The 25,364-nt window shown below is 42.8% G+C and overlaps 1 protein-coding gene across 8 annotated transcripts in view; it reads right to left on the reverse strand.

Annotated features, from left to right (window-relative positions):
• Positions 1 to 786: 786 nt before the first annotated feature.
• The window catches only part of LOC148038623 (Pentatricopeptide repeat (PPR) superfamily protein), a 56,294-nt gene continuing 31,716 nt past the window's right edge, over positions 787 to 25,364 (reverse strand). For 4 of the 8 annotated variants that reach the window (XM_087673844.1, XM_087673846.1, XM_087673845.1 and 1 more), the window contains 6 exons: positions 20,795 to 20,967; positions 1,659 to 1,777; positions 1,378 to 1,557; positions 1,243 to 1,290; positions 1,026 to 1,090; positions 787 to 933 (listed from right to left, as the gene is read on the reverse strand). In XM_087673844.1, the coding sequence (XP_087529970.1) occupies positions 890 to 933; positions 1,026 to 1,090; positions 1,243 to 1,290; positions 1,378 to 1,557; positions 1,659 to 1,777; positions 20,795 to 20,947 (609 nt within the window). In that variant the 5' untranslated portion in view covers positions 20,948 to 20,967 and the 3' untranslated portion in view covers positions 787 to 889. Of the gene's footprint in view, positions 934 to 1,025; positions 1,091 to 1,242; positions 1,291 to 1,377; positions 1,558 to 1,658; positions 1,778 to 20,794; positions 20,968 to 25,364 lie in introns of those variants that run through there. The other 4 variants (XM_087673847.1, XM_087673848.1, XM_087673849.1 and 1 more) reach the window with 3 other exon arrangements.

Genomic DNA, 25,364 nt, shown 5'->3' on the forward strand with positions numbered 1-25,364 from the left:
TCTCTCTCTCTATATATATATATATATATATATATATATATATATATATGACCTAGAGAGAGAGAGGTCACACACACACACTCTACAGAGTTTTGTATCAAAGTTAGTCAAGAGGTAGAATAATGGCATTCAATGAAGGCAAGAGGATGTATATGACCCATCACCCTCTTGCAAAGTCCCATGAGTAATTTGTTAAGATCACACCTTGGCAACAACCTGGGTGTGCACTATCCTTTGGCATGCAAGTTAACTCAGCAAGTGTTAGTGGTGAGGCTAGCAAATAGAAGAGATTCCATTCAAGAATAATACGTGACTTTGTTACTCACATGTTCACACACACACACACACACACACTCTCTCTCTCTCTCTCTCTCTCTCTCTCTCTCTCTCTCTCTCTCTCTCATTATTAATGCTTTCATGTATGTATGCCTTAGGTGCTTACTGGGAGAACACCAACGTGAAGCACCGGGAGAATCTAGGCATAGAGCGCCTAGTACTAATATTAATCAAACCAAAAGAACTGTATCCAATATACAATCGTTTTTCAAGTAAACTTAATTTGTTGCCCTCAATTTGATCTGCATTAAGACTTTTGACAAAGATGTGTTAATAAACAGTGGGGGCAGATGTAATGCACCCTGTGCCATGGTAGACTGGTCGAGAGTGACTCTTCAGAGCTGTCAAAGTTGTTACATCCTCTCATTTATATGATGAAAGTGCAATTCTCGTGTTAGACTTATTGTGACAAACAGATGCAACCTTTCTTCAAAAGTTAAAAAGACTTGATGAGGAAGAAAAAAGGCTTTTTATAAAATAGATGGTTTTCCCATTCATAGTGTGTAATATACACAAGTATATACCCTCCACAGCAATGTGTTGATATAGACCGTTATGAACTGTTGCTAGTATTGAAATACTTGAAGATGAATTGCACTGCATCAACCCAGTCAGTTGGGTCAGCAACAAAGCTCTTGGAAAAGCAGGGTTGATGTAGAACAAACACAGAACCAAAAGTGAGATGATACCTTCATCAGGGGGTAGGTTTGGCTGTTCAGCAAGAACACTCTGCATAGCTATCATATCAATGGTGCTGCAAAAGCATTGCATCAGACTAAATAGATCTAATTATGATTGAAACAGAGCTAAAATTTCATCATGTCTGTGTGAAATTCGCCCATAATGCATAACAGATTAGGCAAGAGATTATTCATTAATCAATACTTGGACAGTAAAGCCACATACCTTGAATTGTATGTCAAAGACTGTACAATGGAAACCTTCAGATTGTACCTGTCAACCGTCAATTTAAAATTGTGTTTTGTTTTGCATTTGAAGCTGGTAACTTTCTCATTGGTTCTAAGAAAAACACATGCTTACTCATCTCTATGCATAATGTAGAGGTTTTCTAAGCCTCGAATGCATTCAATAGGGTTGGGTCCAACACCGAACCGTTGTTGACCTTCTGTTGATGTTGATTTAGGCTTCTCTGCTCTCACTAGTTGCCGCGATTCGGACAGCAACTTTTCTAAAGCATCTCTTACTCTCTTTAGTTCATCCCTGTATGATTGCCGAGGTATAGTTAAAGATTGGCATAGGAAGACATTGGACAATGACAAAATCCCTGAAAGAGAAATCAGAAATCATTTCTGCAAACTTACAAAGTCTTGTGAAGTTCAACAAAAATGTTTTCTAGGGATTCCATTTGTTTTGCTGGCAGGGCTTGTGTCATATGATCCACATCTTGCAGCACTCCAAAATTTTCAGGAATTATGAGCATCTATGAGGAGAAACCCCCATTTTTAAAAAAACGAGAGAAAAATATAAGCAGACATCTTTTGAGGAACTCTATTGAATGAAACTTGTCAATATTCAACCCCAACTGTCCAAATACATGAATAAATCATTAACTGTTCATTGGAGTGAAACGCAATTCAACATAGACGTCTGTGAAGCCTCCACTCAAGTACAAACCAAACAGCATTAATCTCATGAAAGAAAGGCCTTGAAAGAGAAACCAAATACTGATACACGAAATATTGACCTCAAAATACAAAACTCCTGCATTCTTTATAATAGGCTACTACTAGTTGTGCATACTTGCTGCCTGCAACAGTTGCAATCCTTGAATGGATGGCTCCTTTCTGGTTAGGTAGTTTCTTCACGATGTATGATAGTAATGACCACAGTATTGGTAAGGAACAGTCCAAATCTTGTTGGAGAAAATATTCTGAAGGAAACCAGGATAACTGAACTCTATAGAGGCAAAGAGAGAAGGGATACTGAAATCTAATTATACAGTGTCCCTGAATTAGGTAACTCGTGCAATGGAAGCCCACTATCTTCCGTTCAAATTTTCCAAACAATTCAGCATGACCCACCATCATGGCCCGTCTACTTCAGTTTTCACTGCATTATCAGCGGATAGTCCCTCAAGCATAAGTATTAGGGGTTGCTTTTCTTCCGAAAAAAATACCAGTAGAGTGGCCTTCCTCACCATTCTGCCTTAAGGATGAAAATATCAATGCCCTCATACATTTTCATGGACCAAATTTTAGCCACAGCCACTATTTTGAACCCTTCCTGTGCTTATGGTTTGTCCAGAATGTCCAAATCCTGAGAAACAAATTCATCTATTTCAGAGTCTATCTGCATGAGGAAAGGCAGGATGTACTGCATCCAAGCAATCAGAACGGACCAGACTATTCTAAAGCCTAAGATCCAATGGTCAAGTACAGAGTTTCCAGAAGTCAAGCTTGGTGCTTGGATGTTACATCATTATTGTTCCGTTTTTCTCGAGGCATTCCAAGCCATGGGACATTGAGTGTTTGACCAACTCATCAGGTTCCATGATTTACCCTAGTCAAAACCAAACTATGTCATTTTGAGGCTGCAACAAAACTAAGGGTTGCTTTTCTTGGAAACTTGGTTTTGAGGCCTATGTGACTTGGAAGAAAAGCAAACTATGTCCCAAACATTTCATCATTTTGAGGCAACAAAAATAGATCATTGACCTAATCTTGCACAAGAAATTGAGACCTGTCAGGCACTGCACAAGACCGTGCAGGCAACACATTTTTTAGCAGTACATGAGTGGGAAAGACATAGAAGAGAGCACTCAATTTCCAAGAATCTAAGCATTGGTTGATTTAATACAATTTTATGAGAAATCACATTGCACAACGTGTGCATATTTTCACATAAATAGAATGAGTAAAATATGGATGTTGAAATATGGCACAAAAGTCTTAGGCATCCAATCTGCAAAGACTATGGCAAATGCAAAGCAACAAGATAGTAGATATCTGCCTAGTGGGGGTATGTTGACTTTATTTGTGACCATGTTAGTTTGGAAAATAAACTAAATTGCCATTTCATAAAGGAAAAGGGTCACCAAATATACTTTGGAGTTGGGACCCTCTCACCACATGGCCTTTGGGGCTGCCAAAAAGGGCAGCATCATTCACAGGAGTTTAATTGCGAGATAAGTTGGTACATTGCGATTCTACAGGGTGGGACAGTATCGTTCATGATGGTGTGGAGCTACTAAAATTAAGGTTTCGTGTAACTTAAAATTAAGTCTATTTAAACCAGTCCAAAAAGCACATTAATGCTAAATGAATTAAATGAAATGGCTTACCTTGGGCAGCAGGTCAAATGCACCACCAATCCTCTATAAATAGCAGCCTAGTGAGTGGATCCCTCATCCCACACCCATTATTCAGCCAGCACCAGCCTCCTCATGGCCACTGCTGTCTACACCCCTCCTGGGAGATAACTCAGTTTCTGGATCCTTTTGGAGTGCTGCCCCTGCTGTTCTCAGCCTTCCTACAGCTGGGCAACCTCTTTGCAGCTGTCGCCTGCTTGGTTTGGCACTCCCCAAAGCTGGTCATTATTATTCACAGTCTGTGTTTGCAGTTTCCAGCTGTTGCCTGCCTGCCCACTCCAACTGCTGATTTCCAGATCAACCTGCGTTCTCAGCATCCAGCTGCCACCCAGCCTTCAAGACATCATCAGCAGTTGTTGTCATCTGCATTTTGTTGCCCAGCAGGCTGGCCTACTGCCATCCTCTTCTAACATGTGTGACTGACACACTGACCTGCATTTTCAGTCAGCTGATCATCAGAGAGACTGCCTGCTGCATCCTCTGTTCTTCTAACATGTGTGACTGACATCATCCACACCAATCTGCATTTAAGTCAGCTGATCATCAGAGAGACTGCCTGCTGCATTTTTGGGATCTGTTAAAGATACAACACTCTCAGAGAGCTCTCGTTAAGTGTCCCCACCTCCACTTTCAGCTCACCTCATTCCCAATCCACCTGAGACACAAAGGTTTGATGCCCACTATATCATACTAGCATAGTCTAAATACACATCCTCTCATTCTGAGTTCTGAGTTCTTTTCACCCTGAGTTCTACTACTTTCACTATGCTCTTGCTTATCGTAAACTTCAAGTTCTTTATCTGTGTGCAACCATTTCTTTAAATGGTATCATGGCTAGGGTACACTTAGAGATACCTTAGCCTTGATCTGAAAGCTTGACATTAGAGAAGTAAGAACACAAAAAGGGAAGATGTTTCATCCACCTTCACCAAAGCGGTCTCACCTTGAGCAAATTTTTTTGCCATTGATACCTACCTCCATGGAGGCTCATAGAGATTGGCATCAACCCCTTAAACACAAAATCCTCCAACATCCTTCCCACATACTCCTACTAAGATGTATGCACTCAGTACCAAAGATTATGTTGAAGTCATCAAGAGAAGAGTAGAGAGACATTCCCAAGAGTTGGTCTTAGCTCCTCGTTGTGAACAACCAAGCTCCTCCAACAACCTCCAAAGCCAAATGGTCACACAAGTGGTAGTACAAGTCGCTCAATACTCAACCTTTGTAGATGATAGGGCAACTGTGGACTGCTTCTTGCTAGTCTGCGAGATAGAACCCGTTTCAAAAATGAAGTATTAAAATGTCATGGACCACCTATAGTCAACATCTTCAGCCAAGTCGAACCGCAATATCCTCAATGCAACCTACCAATGAACCTTCTCACGTTCACTCATAAATCCTACAAGCAAACCTATTGGGAAGCTATTCAATTGCCATATCAATGACCCAACCAACTGTCTTTAGCAGGAAGCATCCACCAACAGTGAATCTCTATGAGCTGTAGCCTTCCAATTCGAACCCATTGGAGTAGAAATGATCCGACACTGCTTTATATCAAAAGTAGTCAAGAGCCCCTGCATATACTACTGCTAGGAGAGAAAAATCCCCCTCTGTCTACTACGTTTCATGACCTAGGAAGAAATGAAGAAGCTCCAAATCTGTCATCTCAAACTTCTCATGGAGTGCTTTCTTAGTTTCCTCGATCATCTAGGCATGATCACCTGTCAAGATGAGATTGTCCACATAAAGCACAAACACCCCATGCCCTCTTGTTGATATGAGGACATATGAATTGTAATTGGATGTAGATCTCTGATACCCTAACCTATCTCGAAGAAATGAGTCTATCTTCTCATTCCAAGCATGAGAAGCCTATTTGAGGCCATAGGGGGCCTTCTTTAACTTCTATACCTTACCATCTGCTGAGGAAGAAAAGCCAAGAGACTGCTCTACAGGCATCTCCTCCTTTAAGTTGCCATTCAAGGACGCAAACTTAACATCCAACTGGTAAACCGGCCATCTCCTACAACTAGCAAGAGTTAAGACCGTTCGAATGGTAGCCATACGAGATGTGAGTGCAAAAATATCATGGAAATCTACACTTGACCTATAAGCAAAACCCTTGGCGACCAACCATGCCTTGTGTAGTGACGGGTTCCTTAGTCGTGGAGAGACAGAGAGAGTGAGAGAGAGAAGAGCAAAGAGTGTGCACGATTTTAGGTACAATGACGAGTGTGTATCTTTAGGTTTTTAGATAGATATATATGTGTAATTACAAGTGCTAAGGGTGTGTTCACACTGAAGAAAACTGCTAGGGTTTGCACTGAGGACACACACAGTGTACGACCACGACAGAAACACAAAGAGATAGACACAGACACAAAGGGCAAAACTCAAACCCTAAATGCAAAACTCAAACATAAAAACTCAAACACAAACAGAAGAAGGGAGAGAGAGAATACAACTCTGAAGTGAATGAATGTTGTAAATGAATGTGAGAGTGTACAATGTGCTCAAGGGCAGAGCAATGTCAGAGTGTGACGTCCACCGAAGACGGATCCCAAGTCTATGACCACCAGTCGGAGTGTAGGAGTACTGAATAGTGAATAGTAGCAGGCTGGTCACCAAAGCGCAGGAGTCTAGAGGCTGGAAACTGGTAAACACAGCAGTGTACTACCGATCGGAGGCTGGAAACTGTACACAGTCTGTTGTAAACAGCAAGCTGAAACAGTGTCTGAGAGCATCAGGGCTTGCAATGCTGAAAACGCAAGCTGGCTGACCCTGGATGATGAACAATAGGCTGAACAGTAGTCTGGGACAGTCTGGAGCAATCGCCAGCAGCTGAGAGCTATCGCCTACAGCAATGGACAGTCTGAAGATAATGTGGCTGCAATTGATGATGGCTGAACAGCAGATGGAGGCGGAGCTGCAGGCTGGAAACTGGGCGCCAACAGCAATAGAGGGTGTGTGGGCTGGTGTAACCTGCAAACAAGGATGATGGCTGAATGGGGGCATCCTGTCTATTTATAGATGTGAAAGGGCGCCCCAAAAATTAGGTTTTCCACTAAACTCTCTCGAACCACTCCCTGTTTTAGGGTTTTACTCTAAAAGAGAATTTTTAATGTGTCTTGGAGCTGTTTAAGAGGCTAATCAACAAGTAATGCATATTTTAGCTCAACACCCCCTCTCAGGCCCAAAACTGAGGTAAAAGGTTAGGCCAACCATTGTGATGTTTATGTACCCCAAGGCGTCCCACCCCAAAGCAGCCAAGGCATCGGACAAAGGGTGCACATCAGCTGCCCAATGGCCTATCAAGACTACAAAGACGATGGTTATCTTACCAAGGGAATCCAAGTAGTCACCCTAGAGAGGACAGGGCATCGGACAAAGGGTGCACGTCGGCTGCCCAATGGCCTACCAAGCCCTACAAAGGTGGATAGAAAACTACATGAATTTTTTTTATTTTATTTTTTTGAATAAGTGAAGTAAATTTGATGGTATGCGGCTGATTGAGTAAAAGTAACCCAAAAGACGAGAGTAGAGAGAATACACCCAACAAATCACAAAACAGTACAAGCTAACCCATCCACTCAAGGTGTCGATGGCGAGGAAAAATAGATGATGAGGTATCCATGTGATGAAGAAATATGGTGGTGTGGTAACAACAGCCGCCGATGAAAACAGCTTAGGATCCACGAAAGTGGTGCTCTGCACAATGAGATGCAAAGTATGCTACATGTTGAAGAATGCTCATGCAACAGGTGTCACTTGGACAGTGTCCGTGGGAAAATTGTTCACTTACCCAAGCGTCCTAGTACAAGCATGATGTAATCATGCAATGCAAAGGGTAAGATACAATAGGGGAAAAAAGCCGATGTCGAAGTCAAAGTGCTGAAGCCTGTAAAATACCAAGAAGGATAAGAACCCCCTCTCAGCCTAAATGTAGATGCCGAAGAAGGAAAAGAAGCATGATGTCGGTCTTCATATGGTACCGAGAACCATAAGGAATGAAAGAAGATGAAGTGGATGAAGTGGATAAAGCACCCTGCTAGAAGAGCAAGGTAGAAGTCACCGCCATGATAGCATGGAGAGAGATGCTGCACGATCCGCCTCAGGAGGGAAAATCGCCATGCTGGAAGAAGAGCAAGCACACCTAGGATGATGAAACCATGAAAGGAACGGTGTGCATCCCCACGTCTCTAGCCTAGGTAGGACCAAAGCAATCAGCAAGTTAGCTCTACAATGAAAGACAAAACCAAGCAAAAGAGATGAGAATCTGCAAACACAGAGGTTAGTGGTGAGATGCTTTAAAGCAAAACAGAACAAAAAGAAAATATAACTCAAAATAAATGCAATGAATGTGTATGTGTGTGAGTAAATGCAACGGAAGACAAAAAATGGAAAAACTAAGGATAATGAATCCTATGGGCCCGACTCTAAGAGCGCGAAAAATGAATGCTAGACTGACCTAGGGTATCCGAAAGGACCTAGAGACATGCTAGTCTAAGAAGGTGGTCACCATCGCGTATGTCCAGTAGCAGGGCTCTACCAAGGGAACGCCTAACGAGGTGGGGAGGAAGGTGAGATGGATGCATGAAGTGCAACGGGATCGGAACCTGCAGACCAATCAGTCAATCCCTCAGGGGTACTGAAAGAGATGGGCCGCTGAGGCTGTACTCCAGCCACATGTCCAATAGCAATAACAACAGGTGCTGAAGGAGCAAATGAAGCAAGAGCGGAGGGCATAGCCCCACTGGGTTGTGCAGTCGCAGGGGTCTGCTGAGACTTTTTAGGTGGAAGACCTTGGGCCTTGGAGCGACACTCCTCGTCCACATGGCCTGCTCTTTGGCAATGTGTGCAAAATCGATTTTTCTTTGGGAGTTGCTGCCAGATAGGTCTAGATTCTTTGGTTCCATCTGAGGAAGAGGAGTCACCCTTTGATTGGCTTGCCTTCGCATCTAGCGAGTTCTTGCCACTAGTGGTTGTCACTCCCGAAGAAGAAGCAACCAACCCCCTCTGCTCTAAATAAGGCTGTGATGAGGATTTTTTGTGGACTTGATCATACAACCTCGCGTAACGCAAGAACTGGCACTCAAACTCGTAGAAGGTTGGCAATCTAGGTTGGGAGATGATGTGTTGAATGAAATTGAAGTACTTGTCGGACAACTTATTCAAGAAGAATGTAACCTGATCGTCATCTGACTTCGGAGAACCAGTAGTAGTAAACTCGGCAAGTAACCACCTATATTCAGCCAGCTTGACTTTCAGATCATCCCCCTCCTCACCGAGTCCATAATGCCGTCTCAGGGTCTCCAATGATGAAGAAGCCTGATAAGACATCATAGGAACTGGAGAAGAAGATGTCTAGGACGTTGTGATTCGATTGCGAGTCGTATTGTGTTTCTTGCACAAAGACTAGCTCTCCACAATATCCGCATGATACTCTTTATAAGAGCACTGGCTCTAATACCATGTGAAGAAAACTGCTAGGGTTTGCACTTAAGACACACAGAGCGTACAACCACGACAAAAACACAAAGAGACGGACACAGACGCAGAGGAAAAAACTCAAATCCTAAACGCAAAACTCAAAACTCAAACACAAACAGAAGAAGAGAGAGAGAGAACACAACTCTGAAGTGAATGAATGCTGTAAATGAATGTGAGAGTGTACAGTGTACTCAAGGGCAGAGCAATGTCAGAGTGTGACGTCCACCAAAGACAGATCCCAAGTCTATGACCACCAATCGGAGTATAGGAGTGCTGAATAGTGAATGGCAGCAGGCTGGTCACCAAAACGCAGCAGTCTGGAGGCTGGAAACAGGTAAACGCAACAGTGTACCACCGATCGGAGGCTGGAAACTGTGCACAGTCTGCTGTAAACAGCGTCTAAGAGTGTCAGGGCCTGCAATGCTGAAAACACAGGCTGGTTGACCCTGGAGATGATGAACAGCAGGCTGAACAATAGTCTGGGACAGTCTGGAGGAATCGCCAGTAGCTGAGAGCTATCGCCTACAGCAATGGACAGTCTAAAGATAATGTGGCTGCAATCGATGATGGCTGAACAGCAGATGGAGGGGGGGTGCAGGCTGGAAACTAGGCGCCAACAGCAGCAGAGGGTGTGTGGGCTCGTGTAACTTGCAAAAAAGGATGATGGTTGAATGGGGGCAGCCTGTCTATTTATAGATATGGAAGGGCGCCCCAAAAATTAGGGTTTCCACTAAACTCTCTCGAACCGCTCCCCGTTTTAGGGTTTCCACAGAACTCTCTCGAACCGCTCCCCATTTTAGGGTTTTACTCTAAAAAAGTATTTTTAGTGTGTTTTGGGGCTGTTTAAGAGGCTAATCAACAAGTAATGCATATTTGAGCTCAACACACACCCGAGCACATTTAAAGGCACGAGGCCTTTATTCCCAATAACCTCCCACCTAAAGGCAATGTGCCTTAAGAGGAGAAAAAATTCAACTAAGTCTAGGTATGTATAAACCTGAAATACATATATCTATCCAACTCCCATCATCTGTCGGCAATGAGCAAACCGCTCTGGGTATGTACAAAGCTTAAATACATATATCTATCCAACTCCCATCATCTGTCGGCAATGAGCAAACCACTGCTAAAATACCTTCGTGAGAAGGTCTGCAGGATTATCATTTGTATGCGCTTTAACAAGCTCAATGCTCTTGTTGTCAAGTATATCTCTAATGAAGTGGTACTTCACCTGTATGGGCTTTGTCTTTGCATGAAAGACAAGATTCGTGCTAGCATGATAGCACTTTGACTATCACAATGAAGAACAGGTAACTCTGTGATGCCAAGCTCTCCCACCAGACGTGAAAGCCATAAAGCCTCCTTGCATGCCTCAATGGCAGCCACATACTATGCCTTTGTAGTAGACAATGCAACACACTTTTGTAGCTTGGAGATCTAAGAGACTACTCCTCCTATGAAAGTAAACACATACCCAAAAGTGGACTTTCTGCAATCCGCATGACCAGCATACTCTACATCCGTAAAGCCAATAACAGATGCCTTCTACTTCCCAAAGCAGATACGCAACTCCTTTGTGCCTTTGAGGTATCTCATAATACCTTTCACTGCATCCCAATGCTTCTCGCCAGGGTTTGCCATGTATCTGCTAACCACTCCCACTGCAAAGGCAATGTCAAGATGTATAGCAACCATAGCATACAGCAAACCGCCAATAGCTGAAGCATATGGTATCTTGGCCATTTCAGCCTTCTCATCATCAGATGTAGGGCTGTTCTCTGCACTGAGTTTCACATATGGAAACAATGGAACCCCAATTTTTTTCCCTCCCTCCATATTGAAACGCTGCAAAACCTTGGAGATATACTCCTGCTGAGATAGATAGAGTAAGCCTTTTGATCTATCTCTAAGTAGTCGCATGCCAAGAATGTGATTTGCATCACCAAGATCCTTCATGTCAAAGCTGCCATGAAGACTTTGCTTCAGTGAATCCAAGGCATGAGTATCCCTGCCAGTAATCAGCATGTCATCAACATACAAAACCAAGATAATCAGGTTGCCATCTGCTGCCTTCGTAGTGTACAAGCAGTGATCCACTTGACTTCTATGAAAACCTTGAGACTCCATGAATGTATATAACTTATGATACCATTCTCTTGGTGCTTGTTTCAGCCTATACAAACTCCTTTTGAGTTTACATACCATCTTTTCTTTCCCTTTTTCCACAAACCCTTCAGGCTGCTGCATATATATGTTTTCATGCAAATCACCATATAAAAACGCAGTCTTTACATCCATCTGTATGAGCTCCATATTTTCTCACCTGCAACCAAGCCCAAAATGGTTCTCAATGTAGTCATCTTGACTACAAGAGAGAAAATCTCATCAAAGTCAATTCCATGCTCCTGCTTGTACCCCTTTGCAACCAATCTTGCTTTGTACTTTAGTGAGGAACCAAAAGTGACCATCTTGTAAACCCATTTGCATGGAAGTGTTTTCTGCCTTTTAGGCAATTGTACCAAGTCCCAAGTGCTATTTTTCTCAAGAGATTCCATTTCTCACAACATAGCTTTATACCATTTCTTGTTGTCCTATCTGTCCATTGCTTCCTTGAAGCAAGATTGTTTACCACAATCTGTCAAAATGACATAATCAACCACATTGTTTGCACCACGAACAAATCTATCAGGTTGTCTAGTAGCCCTAGACGATTTCCTAACCCAATGATCATTGTTTGCTGGTTGTTCCTACAAATTTCCATTTTCAGCATATTGTCCTGGCATTTCAGCCTGCAAATCAACATTAACAGCTTGCTGTCCTGGCTGTTCCTACAAATTTCCATTTTCAACATGCTGTCCTGGCATTTCAGCCTGCAAATCAACATTAACAGCTTGCTCTCCTGGCTATTCCTACATATGTAGTGGCTCATTATCATGGGCAATAGCTGGCTGATCATTTCCAGAATCATTTTCTACATTTACAGGTTCATTTACAGCAGGTATTTGCTGCTGTACAACGGGCACATTTTGCTGTCCAAAAGGTATTTCTTCCCGGAATACAACCCTACGGACCTCCTCAGTCTTTTCAGGCTGTCTATGCATGCGATCTTCCCAGAAAATAACATCATTGATGCGTACTACTTTCCTTTTCTTGAGATCCCACAATCTATACCCCATTTCACCCTCATCACCATATCCTAGGAAAATGCATTTACAGGACTTCGGCTCAAGTTTGTTGCGTTTTTCTTTACAAATGTGCACAAAAGCCTCGCAGCCAAACACTTTCAGGTGAGCATATGAAGGTGGCTTGCCCGACCACGCTTCTTGGGAAACCCCCCCCCCCTCCCAAAGACTTGTTTGGTGACCGATTAATTAAGTGAACAACTGTCATAACAGCCTCTACCCAAAAACCATGGGTAAATGCAGCATGAGACAACATCGTACGGACCTTATCCTGGATGGTCCGATTCATGCACTCTGCAACTCCATTTTGGGGTGGATTATAAGGGGCAGTGAGCTCCCTCTTTATCCCTTTGCTGTCACAAAATGCCTGAAAGGCCTTGGACACATATTCCCCACCATTGTCAAAGCGAAGACACTTATCTGTCTGATTTTCAGCCAATGCCAATAATTTTTTAAACTTGTCAAGCACTTCATCCTTGCTACGAATAGGATATACCCATACCTTCCGTGTAGCATCATCAACAAACGTGACAAAATATTTATTTCTCCTTAAAGATAACCTTGGCATCTGACATACATCCGAATGTACTAACTCTAGAGAAGAAGATTTCAAAGAAAGAGACCTTTAATGAGACGTCTATGCGTGTTTATCATAAATACAATAATCACAATGCTCAAAATCAGCATAACAAAGACAAGGCAAGTAACCCAAATGAGAAAGCACTTTCGTTCATTTTGACTCATGCGTCCCAACCGACCATGCCACAAAAAAACACTTGGATGCTCGGTCATGACAACAACATGGTCACACACACTAGATACATGAAGTGGATACAAAGTATCACTCTTGCAACCTCTGGCAATAACCCTAGATCCCTTACAAATCTTCCATTTTCCATCACCCAAGGTGGTATGAAAACCATCATCATCTAGCTACCCTGTGCTAATCAAGCTCTTCTTGAGCCGAGGTACATGTTATACATGCTGAAGTGTGAAGACAAAGACATGCTGAAAATGCAACTGCACACTGTCAATACCTACAATGTCACATGCATAGTTGTCCCCAAGATGGATAGCACCATGTCGATGCCCTGTATAGTCAGAGAACAACTCACGATGAGGGGTGACATGAAAGGAAGCACCTGAATCGAGAATCCAAGTATGCATGTCATCATCATCTATATCTACAAGTAAAGCATGTGCAAAAAAGTGTGAAGAGACAAAGAGTACGTCACTCCCACTATCACTATCATGAGTGACTACATTCACCTCTTCAATTTTAACATTGCTCTTCTTAGGCTAACTGTCTTTCTTCTCTTCCTTGCTATCATCTGTCTTCTTGTCCTTTCCTTTCTCTTTCTTCCATTTGTAGCAATCACGTTTAAAGTGACCCTTCTTGCCACAATGATGGCATTCAATACCTTTGCCACGTGATTTACTGCGTCCCTTACTATCATATTTGCCTTTCTATTGTGATCTGCCCCTAGTATGCAAAGCACTGGAAGACTTATTGGATGCATTGTTCTGCCAATTCATTTCTTCCATGAGTAGAGCACTCTCTACATCAGCATACAAAAGGATCACATTAGAATTGCTCATAGCAGTCCTGAATGTATCCCAACTCTCTGATAGAGTGCAAAGCAAGAAAGTAGCCTTAAATTCCTCATCAATCATGAACTTCAAGGCAACCAGCTGGCTGAAAATGGAGTTAAACTCACTCAAGTGAGTAGACATTGCTATACCCTCTTTTAAATGCAAATCCATAAGCTTTTTCAGCCAATACACTTTGCTTGCAGCACTCTTCTGTGCATACAGTTCTTCCAGTCGAGTCCATATAGCATATGCAGAATCCAAACCTTCAATGTTAAACAGCAAGGCATCAAAAATTGATATCTTGATGGTTGAGCATGCAAGCTCATTTAACTCATCCCAATTGTCCTGTTCCATATCTGCGGGCTTTGCCCCTTGTGTTTCGATCGGCTTTGCTTGCTTCTTTTGCAACAGGATATTGTAGCACTGCTTTCGCCAAACCGCAAAGTTATGTGCTCCTTTAAGCTTCTTTATGTGCATTAGATTACTGCTGTCATTGCTGCCAACCATGATTTTCAGTCCAAATGTGACCAAAAAATCAGCAAATGCAGGCCCAAATTGTCACCCTAGTGACCAAGGTACAAACAAGTACCAACCAGCAATAAATAACCACGTAGAAGCACAGATTTCAGATCTGTAATTAAATTTTCAGAAGCACCAAACCATGTGCTACAGCATTCCACAACTAATTACAGCTGTTCCAAGGGCATATGCATCACATTACATGAGAAATCCCAAATTTTAGCTACAATTTATGTTGTACATGTACCCACGGGCATAAAATTTGACACGAACGATCAAAAGCCCCAAAATTTTTGTGCTCAACGCATCAACCTCATATTTGCATTTTCTCTATCATGCATTGAACAGGCCAATTTTGCCAAAATAGAGCAATTTCAGCAAAACCCCCAAATTTTACCAAGTGTTGATGTCCAAATTGCGTGGAATTCAACCTGCATGTACATAAAATGACCAAATGCTACACAGATTTTGCCCAAACTACAAAAGCCCCAAATTGCACGGGGTCCAATGGGCATCAATGTCGAGAAATTGGGTAAATTTCAGCCCAATTTGTGAATGTACATGAAAAGCCCCAAATGTTGGAGGCAAAATGTCACAAATTCCTGCAATTTCTGAGACAGATATCACTGTTGCATCTTGTTCGCATCGAATCTGGCCAAATCCCCAAATTTCCCAAGTCCTGCATGCACTAATTTCAGTGAAATTGAAAGAATTTCACTAAAATGTGAAAAAGCCCCAAAATTCCCAAGCAAGTGTGCACCGACTTTGCAATTTCTGAGTCAGATTGTCCAGTTCTGTGTTAAGATCCCCAAATTCGGAAAAAGCCTCAAATTTCTGGGCCTAAATCTGCATAAATTTGCGCATTGTGCTTGCACATGCAAACATCTGGAGGAGAGGAGGCAAATTCAAAGGAGATTTTGAAGAAAAGATTTTTCTTTTTCTTTTTTTTTAAAGATGTGACGGGGTCTATTGACCCCGTGTAGGTCACCGCCTCGTCATCGCTTGCGCCTACCCGCCACGAGCCCATCCTCGCTTGTGCCTACCTGCCACGAGCTGGTCGCGGCTCCCTGTTGTTGAGCTAAAATATGCATTACTTACTGATTAGCCTCTTAAACAACCCCAAAACACACTAAAAATGTTCTTTTAGAGTAAAACCCTAAAACGGGGGGCGGTTCGAGAGAGTTCAGTGGAAACCCTAAAACAGGGAGCGGTTCGAGAAAGTTTAGTAGAAACCCTAATTTTTGGGGGACCCTTCCACATCTATAAATAGACAGGCTGCCCACATTCAGCCATCATCCTTGTTTTGCAGGTTACACCAGCCCACACACCCTCTGCTGCTGTTGACGCCCAGTTTCCGGCCTGCAGCCCGCCTCCATCTGCTGTCCAGCCATCATCGACTGCAGCCACATCATCTTCAACCTGTCTATTGCTGTAAGCGACAGCTCTCAGTTGCTGGCGACTGCTCCAAACTGTCCCAGACTGCTGTTCAGCCTGTTGTCCATCATCTCCAGGGTCAGCCAGCCTGCGTTTTCAGCATTGTAGGCCCTGACACTCTCAGATATTGTTTCAGCCTGCTATTTACAGTAAACTGTGCACAGTTTCCAGCCCCCGATCGGTGGTACACTGCTGCGTTTACCAATTTCCAGCCTCCAGACTGCTGCGTTTTGGTGACCGCCTGCTGCCATTCACTACTCAGCACTCCTACACTCCAACTGGTGGTCACAAACTTGGGATCCGTCTTCGGTGGACGTCACACTCCGACACATCCTTGTAATCATCAAGCCATATGGATAGTGGACAATGAAGCCACACATCACATGACTCCGCTAGAGTACTTACTCATCTCCTGAGGTTTAGTAGTGGAAAATGTTCAATGCAATAATAACTCCTCAACCAAGATTCAAGGCATTGGTCACATTAAGTTTAATATTGACGACGGCCTAGATCTCACTATGTTGAACAATATTTTTTATACCCCCATCTTGGGGTAAATCTCCTATCCATCCATCAACTATGTTGGTTGTAAAGAATAATTTTTACAAACAACGACCATAATTAAGGTACTTGGATATCAACAACTGAGGCCTGCAAATACAACAGTTTGCTGAAGTGCATAGGCTGTACCATAGCAGTGCAACAATGAGCAACATTCGCCTGGTTGGAAATAGTGTGAAACAAGTGCCAAACTAACGTAAACAACAATGGATAGCTTCAGCTGAGATGTCCTCAAATGAACGGGGTGTAGATAATGAAGCTAGAGAGCCCAAAACTTGCAAAAACGAGATTAGACTGAATGGAGGGTAGCCTACCTATTTATAGAATGTTTCAAGACCTCGTACCGTGCACCGTTTTAAAACTCTCTTGAACAGCCCACCATTTTAGGGTTTTCATTAATTATGCATTTCGAGGTTGTTTAAGAGGCTAATTTAGCATGTAATACTTATTTTAGCTCAACACCCCCTCTCAGGCCAAAAATTGAGCTAAAAAGAAAGACCAACCCGAAGTTTTGTGTGTTTTTGTTTGTGGTTGTTTTAACCCCAAGGCGTCCCACCCCAAAGCAACCAAGGCATCGAACAAAGGGTGCATAGTGGCTGTCTAGTAGCATACCAAGACTACAAAGGCAATGGTTATCTTACCAAAGGAATCCAAGTGGTCACCCCAAAGAAGCCAGGGCATCAAACAAAGGGTGCTAGTAAACTCCTCAAGTTCCGTGGTAACATCAAAGAAAGCCCTATACTCAACCTTGGCCATGGAAGCCACCACCGTCTCTTGCTTACGGCTAGCCTAAGAGATGGGTGCCATACCCAAAGATAAAGAGGTAGCCACCATGGGAATGTTGAGTGTCAGAATGTGCCCAGTCAAAGTTAGTGTACCCCTGCAAACATAAACCAAAACCATAAGTTGGGCCATAAAAATAGGTACACCGCAAATATCTTAGAACACGAAGACATGCAATCCAATGTGATATCCTAGGTACAGTGAAGTACAAACTAAGCAAACTAACTGAGTAAGCTAAATCTCGCCTAGTGTGAATCAACCAAAGGAGTTTCCCTACCACAGATCTATAGGTGTGTTCATCGAAGGGCTGATCTAGGTTATCCTTAGAAGACAAACAATGGAATCAAGAGACATGGCCACAAGCCGTGTTTGATCCATGTATACTAGTCCACTAGCTGAATAGCATACTTTTGCTATGACATAAAATACTTTCCCCAAATCAAACTACCTCCATCCCCAATGAGTAAGACAACAAAACTAGGTCAGTCATCTCAAATGTAGAACAAAGCTGAGCCTTGATTTCTACTATGACATCAAAATCTAATCCAGTGAGAAGTAAATCATCTACGTATGGCAAGAAATCGTTGATCCCCTTTGAAGTAATACGAACATATAAGCTCAGATCATAAGGGGTAGAATGGCATCCATGAGTTCTAAGGAACTCTTCCATCCTCTGGAACCAAGACAGTCATGCTTGCTTCAGCCCATAAAGAGCTTTCCGCAAGCGAAGAAGATGGAGATAAGAGGAACACAATGGAGTTAAAGGAACAAAACTGAAAGAAACTGAATGGGACAAGGCTGCGGCTATCAACCCCTATGTGCAACACAGAGCATCAACGAGAGCACCAGACCAAGGCAAGAGGATGATGACAAAATGGTGAGGGGGCTCAAGATGAACTGAGTGAATGATACAATGGAGAGGAGGGCTCCAATAAATAGTGGAAGGTTGGAATGATGGCCCACCGACAACTAGCTGATGGGTTGTAGAAGCAAGCCGCCCGATCACAAATGTTGTCACCCAATGATGCCTGCTCAATGAATGTTGTCCACCTGGCCACACATGGCGATGCTCTCCACCTCGTCATAAATGTTGCCATCCAAATGCTGCCTACTCAATGAGTGTCGTCCACATGGCCACACATGGCAATGCTACCTATCTGAAACAGAAGAAATTAGGCTGCCCAGTGACATACATAGGAAGGACAGCCACTTAAAGTGTCTCAGAGAAAGAAAGAAAGGAAGGAAGGAAGAGAGAAACTTACAGACAAAGACTATCAGAGCTCCTAGTGTCCTCGTCTGACTCAAAGCTCAAGTTCACAGGCAGAAGATGACAATGCAAGATACATGACTACTAACGTATTTTGTTCTCTGCCCTCTCCATCACCTACAACTGTTGTCACCAATCATGCTCATCACTAGGAGCCTGTTTTTTGGATCCATGCTGTTGTCCAGCATCATCTTCACCATTTGCAATAGTCCCCTGCTCTTTGATCCTCTTCAAGTGGCCATGTTTTGGTTGTCAGCTGCTCCACACTCCATCAGAGACTCTCACCAAGTTGTACACAATTGCATTTAGTCATACCAGCCACAAAAGGCTGTTGTGTCTTGACATCTGCTTGCTGCCATGCTGTTCTCAGCTCTCTACATCAGATTTTCACTCTATCATTGGTGGCTTGCTGCACTTGGGACATTCTCAAAAGATGACACTCTCCCAGTTTGCTCCCATATGAGACTCTCTTCTTGCATTGGTGGCTACCAACAAACAGCAAGCGTTTACCTTCTTACTACATGAGGATGGCAAACTCAGGAAAGAGGATTTGGATCGGCCAATGTCCACAAGGTGCTCTCAGCAGAGGATCAGGGTTGTGGCTAATGGTGATAGAAATTGGTATTTAGACCCGGACCTTGAGACATGCATGATGGATGATTGAAGGTATTGGGCATATAGGAGGAGGCCTCTTCAAAGACTACAGTGGGACATTGAGGAGGATCTAGATGAGGAGAATTAGACTGATGCACCAAATCCATGTTAGATTGCCAAGGGTATCTCACCATCTTTCCTAGCTGACTTCTAAAGGAGATTGCAAGATAGCTTTAGTACCACAAACATTTCACTCTTTCTATTATTATCAGCACACAGGAGTCCAGTAGGCTGGTACTTGGCTTAGCTATGGCAAAGATCCAGTTCCTTGTGTTAGATGAGGGGAGCCAAAGAAGACATGGAGACATTGCATATGGGACTGTATTAGGGCTCAAGAGGAATGGAGGACTGGTATTATGATTGTGATATTCGGGATGGTTGCGTAAGTCATGGATAGAGACCCAAACTATGGATATGAGAATGTACAAGGAATTCATGCCTATCTCATCTCAAGTTCGCTCTTGTCCAAGATTCCAATGTCAAATTTTTCAAAGTCAACTTGGACTCAAGAGCACTATCACAGATGGGAGCTCATACCCAACATCATTTCTAGGTATATTTGGACTGCCAAATGTAGTCAAGCCATAGATTATTAGAAACATCCACCACATTGACTCTCTCTACAATTTGGACAAAGATTGCCCACACTCTCCGCTAGAGATGGAAAAGGATACATGGCGGTTTAGAGAACATGAGGAGGAGGGATGCTTTTGCCGGGACCTTGATTTTTGGCACTTTCTTTCATTGTCAGCCACACATGGTCTGGCATTATAGACCTCTAGATTGGTTAGTCATTCAAGCCTTTAATAGACTTTCCTTTGTTATACATACTTCTTAATATTGGAAGTCCCTTACAAAGGTATTTTCGTACTTTGCCTTGGGATACTTTCTCTCAAGGGGATTTATAAATAGAATATTCTTTTCTCTCTGGAAAAAAAAATGCTACCAACTCAACGGTTCATAGAGCAATAATCCAGTGAGAGGAAGAGGAAGCAAGGCTCCCCTCTCAGCAATCCATACCATCAAGATGGGATTCGACCGCAACACAATCAAGTAAACCTACTTGGGTTCCAAATTGGAAAGATGCCGAGCCCCCAAGAACATAGGGACACCCAATGTGGCCTATCCAAAAGAATGTCCTAAAAAATAAAAGTGGCCAAAGCTCCTAATTCCCCCACTCACTCAATGATACGGATCACAAATCAAGATGTCCAAGAAAAATAGACATGCTTTAAAAAACTGCCAAATGGAACCCAATAAATATGCTAATCCATTATCACCATGTTTGCCGTTCATCCAAAAGGTTTGGTTATCTAACCTATTATAGTAGCCAATACTTACATTAAAATTTTAACAATGCTTATGTTGTCCCTATCAAAGGACGGGCCTAACTCATTCTGGTCCATGATTTCTTTTTAGAAAGTATGTGCAAAAAAATGATAAAACAGGTGTCAACAACACCTTTGGCACACATGTTCTACACATTAGAGTTTAGCCAACAGCCATGCACCCAAGCCACTAAAGAATTCAGCAGTGAACTCCACATGGTCCACACCATTGCTTAAAAGCACTTAAAACCATGTAATTAAAGACACTGAACCTTGTAACTCATAAATATGCACAGTGAAATTACACTAGTATTACCGGTAGTCTTTCAAGAATACTAATAGCATTGCCAAACAAGTTTAACAATTTCGCTTGTGAACTGTCCCATTTGTTCAGCTCTTCCCTTGCCCTCTTGTATTTTTGAGTAAATTTTCGGAGAAGATGATCCATTCCACTAGACACCTTCTGCATGATACATTCATTATACCAATCTGATAGTCAAAAACATAACACAGAATCAGACATCCTTTATCTCTATTCGAGTGAAACTATAGTTTACCTACTAACTTCCAATCTTTTTCCTTTGAATACATGTACAACAGGTGATCCAACATTTTTTTCTCAGGAAGTATCGAGCTCTCAATTAACATCATGATACACTTAACAGTTAGGATTAGGATTTCATACAGTCAATGTTATCTTATAATAATGTTACACAGTACCACTGAGAGAAATCCAAAAAGGAACAAATTGGCCTTTGGGGATTGAAGGTGCCCAACTCACTTACTGAGAGAAATCCAAACTGGAACAAATTGGCCCTTGAGGATTGAAGGTGCCCAACCCACATTATGCACACGCCAGGCAGAAGCATGGGGGACGTGTGACAAGCACAACAGTTGTGACATGTCGATGCTTGAGGAGCGATCAGGGTTCCCCCAGAGAAGGAACTTGCACAGATACGACATGCACACTAAGTTGAGGCAAGACAGCAGACTTGGACCATGTAACAGCCAGCAGCAACACATATGGACAATGGTAACAACCTGATCGGAGGCAAAACACAGCAGTGTGCTGATTGAACAGGCAGCAAATAGCCACACAATGCACATCTGATACAGGAACTTGCAGTGCACCTGTATCAGGATAACATTGACTTGGACCAAAAAGATAGTATAAAGCCTCAAATTTGGCAATCTTCTAGGGAGAATGACCTAGCTCAACTTCAGAATGGCCCAGTGCACAAGTGAGCCCTACTTTACAACTTTCTAGTTTTGAAAACAGGCAAGAAACTACAGAAAGCAAAAGGGATGCACATATTGAGATATTTTTTATCCCAAGCACAGATCAAATTTTTCAAATATATATAAATAATGGAGGAATATGCCAAACCCTTGTCAAAAATGTTCCTAGACCAAGCGTATGTAAATAGCCAAAGTTGAACATTAAAAATATGGCCTTCAAAGCTCGTTTTAATTGTCAAGAAAAATGAATTCTAGTCATTTATAGAGAAGTGTATTCATTTTTCCCTCTGTTTTCAAAGAAAAATTTTCCCATTCACAACACCTCAGGAAAAAACCTGCTTTGAGATCAAAATACAAACTACAAAATAAGCCCTATATAGGAATACAAGGTACATCAGAATTGAAGTCCAATGCAAGGGCTAAGCAACAGCCAGTCCAGCAGACTAATATTCAACCATATGTGACTCAAAGGAAGAAGTTGCCACAGTGTCCCAAGCACAAAAAGAAGCACCTCTACTTCTCATGCAATAAAAAACACATTGCAATCTCTCCCATCTTGTACCAAGAGTGTTGATAATCTCTATCAAGATCCTAGAGAGAGTCTCTGCAGCACATAGTTCTTGCAGACCAATGGCATGAGTGGCAAATGGTGACTGAAATTGGCAGCCTGAGATGAGGAGAATAGAGACACTGAAATCTGGATGCGTGATGTGCAGGCTGGAATGCTGAATAGGTATTCAGGACAGATCTGGCCAACCTAACTCTAAATGGGGCAAAAATGCTGATCCGGTTGACTTCATGGGAATAATGCCATAAATGCTGTCACCTGCAATGAATGTCGCTGCCAAGAGGCTGCCACAGGGCACTGCAGTAAATGTGCTGAAAACCTGGAACAAACAGTAACCATGAAATGCTAGAAATGCACCTCCAAATCTAGCTGGAACTGAATTAATGTGAACAGGCTACAGGGAACTGGTGCAAATGCACTCTCATCTCCACCCAATGTGCCTGTAATGAACAAGACTGACACACATGAATGGATGACGGACAAAGACAGTGACAAAGCTCCCAAAGTCCTCGTTTGACTCAAAATGAGGCTTACAAGTAGGAGATGTACACTGAAGAAGATAATGTAAACCATGTCTGCTGACACCCCCTCTCAAATTCTAGGTGTGGCCAAAGGCGGAAGAGACTAGAAATCTGATGGAAGATGAGACCATGTGCATGTCAATAGCATCTATCAATGAATTCCAACCAAGAAGCATAACCCCCTCTCTAGATGAAACCTTGCTACTACAAGTGGCTAAGTCAAGCCAATGGGAGTGGAGAGGCCTCGAATGAGTCACACCAAAAAGCATCCAATCGGGAATGGATGAGCCACATGTTGAGCTAAAATAAGCATTACATGCTGGATTAGCCTCTTAAACAGCCCCAAAAATGCTTAATTAATGAAAACCCTAAAACGGGGTGCGGTTCGAGATGGGGAGAGGTTCGAGGTCCCAAAACTTTCTATAAATAGGTAGGCTGTCCTCCATTCACCCCCATCTCGTTTTTGTTGGTTTCAGGCCTTCTAACTTCACTGCCCACTGCCCACACCCCGTTCACAAAGGACATCTCAACCGAGGCTACCCGACCTTGTCTACAGCCATTCGATGCCTGTTTCCAGGCTTCATTGCACACTCCACACCTCCAACAGCTACTGTCCAGCCCTGACCATTGCTGCTGTCCATCCATCAGCTGTTACCAACTTCCACGTGGCACTCCACTACTGCATTTGTACCTGCTGCCCTGCCCTAGACGACTGCAAGAAGCCTGCGTTTGCTGCTGCAGGCTGCTGTACAGGCTACCACGTCACCATCCTGATCTGTGTTTTCTTGCAAGCTGCCATGTCATCAGCTGACTATTGCGTTGTTTGTTTTCTCTCCTCTACCTATCCGACACTGATCCAGTACCACAGTCTACTGCATTTGCTGCTGTTCGACATCTTTGAGGCTGCCTTGCTGCGTTTCAGGATCCATCAAGAGTACAACACACTCTCTAGCTCATTACCTTTGCCTCAGTCCTTGAGAGACAAGAGTTCGGGGTACAGTTTTCATTCCCTGCACAATTTGTTTACTGCATGAGCATTGTATATTCAATATTCATTCATTCCATTGAGATCCTCACCGTGTTCATCGTCTTTGAGTTACCCTAACCCTAATTGTGTTTTATTGAGTTTATGCTTTGTCATATGCTTCCATTTATGTTTCTGAGTTAGGGTATATTTTCACACCCCATACTTGATCCAACCAGAAAATGATAGCAAGGAGCTATCAATGGCAGTGAAGAGCTCCTAACAAATAAAGACATTAGAAAAAGAGTAGCACAAGATGGCATGCTAGGGGCAAGAAAAGGTGGCTCAAGAAGAGGGAAAGAAGACGCTACATAAGAGACAAGCCCTGAGATAAGGTGCAACCCTAAAAGAACTCCTCACAATCTTGGAATTCCCCTCTAAAACTAAAAGGACCAAGGAATCCACAGCCTCATCACCAATGTTGGTATCATTGTTTGAAAGGGATAGGGGGGCCAAGGGAATCACCAAAGGAGAGGGTGGGGGATGGATACAAACTTGTGAGATAGGTGAAGGCATGATGGCTGAGGCAAAGGGGAGATGCTGAGGAGAGCCTTACAAAGTAGAAGGGGAAATTGGAATGGAGCCGATAAATCCCACGCTCCTAAAGACATGTCCAAAGTATGCCTCCCAAGGTACCATCCTCAACAAACACGGCCTAGTCAATGAAGATAATCCGTGTCCCAAGACGGGTGAGGCCATGAACTAAGAAGAGATGGAAGCCCAAATCTAGAGCATGTAAGACCTAAGTTATGAAATCCAAGAAATGGTCCGGTAAGACCGGCACAATACTAACACCTCTGATAGACACAAATGAAATGTCAACTATGGTGACTCTACCCTCTTTAAGAATGGAAGTCCTAGAGCCAATCAACCTTGCAAGTCATATGCCTCGTAGCCCTACCATCAATAAGCCAAGGCCTCTCTAAAGACAAGATAGTCAAAGGAGAATCCTCCACTTGATGGATGTGAAGGAATATCGACTCTGTTTTAATGGCAAGAGTAGAGGTGGAAAAGTTAGACTTAGTCACTCCTTCCTTTGCAATAGGATGAAAGCAAGGATACTTTTATATGGTACAACTTTTTCAAATTATTCTTCATTCCTCCTTCTGAAATGCAAGTAATGGGTGTAACTTATCATGAAGAGCCAAACCCATACTAGTATGCGAATGCAAGGAGAGAGGATTATAGACACAGAGGGTCAAGTAATATCTCTATGACACATGCTCACTCCAATGATTTGCTTTTGGTGCTTCATCATCAATTAATCAAAATCAAACGTACAATTTCAATTCCCACCCATTTCACACAATCCATCTTCTTTTGTTGCACACACTTACACATCTATTCCGCAGTTCGCCACACTAGGGGGTACCACACCATTAGGCATGCATTCCATAGGTCAAAATCCTATCCTTCAACCAAGTGGGATTGGTGAAACAGGGATCCACTCCCAAACCAAGCACCAATGGAGATGTACATGCAAGGGTATCCTACCAATGTGTATCAAGCCCCTCCAATCTCTCAATTAGCCACA

This window comes from Lygodium microphyllum, chromosome 3 (assembly GCF_053477565.2).
Source record: "Lygodium microphyllum isolate KBCC chromosome 3, Lygodium_microphyllum_v1.1.10, whole genome shotgun sequence".
NCBI classification, from domain to species: domain Eukaryota; kingdom Viridiplantae; phylum Streptophyta; class Polypodiopsida; order Schizaeales; family Lygodiaceae; genus Lygodium; species Lygodium microphyllum.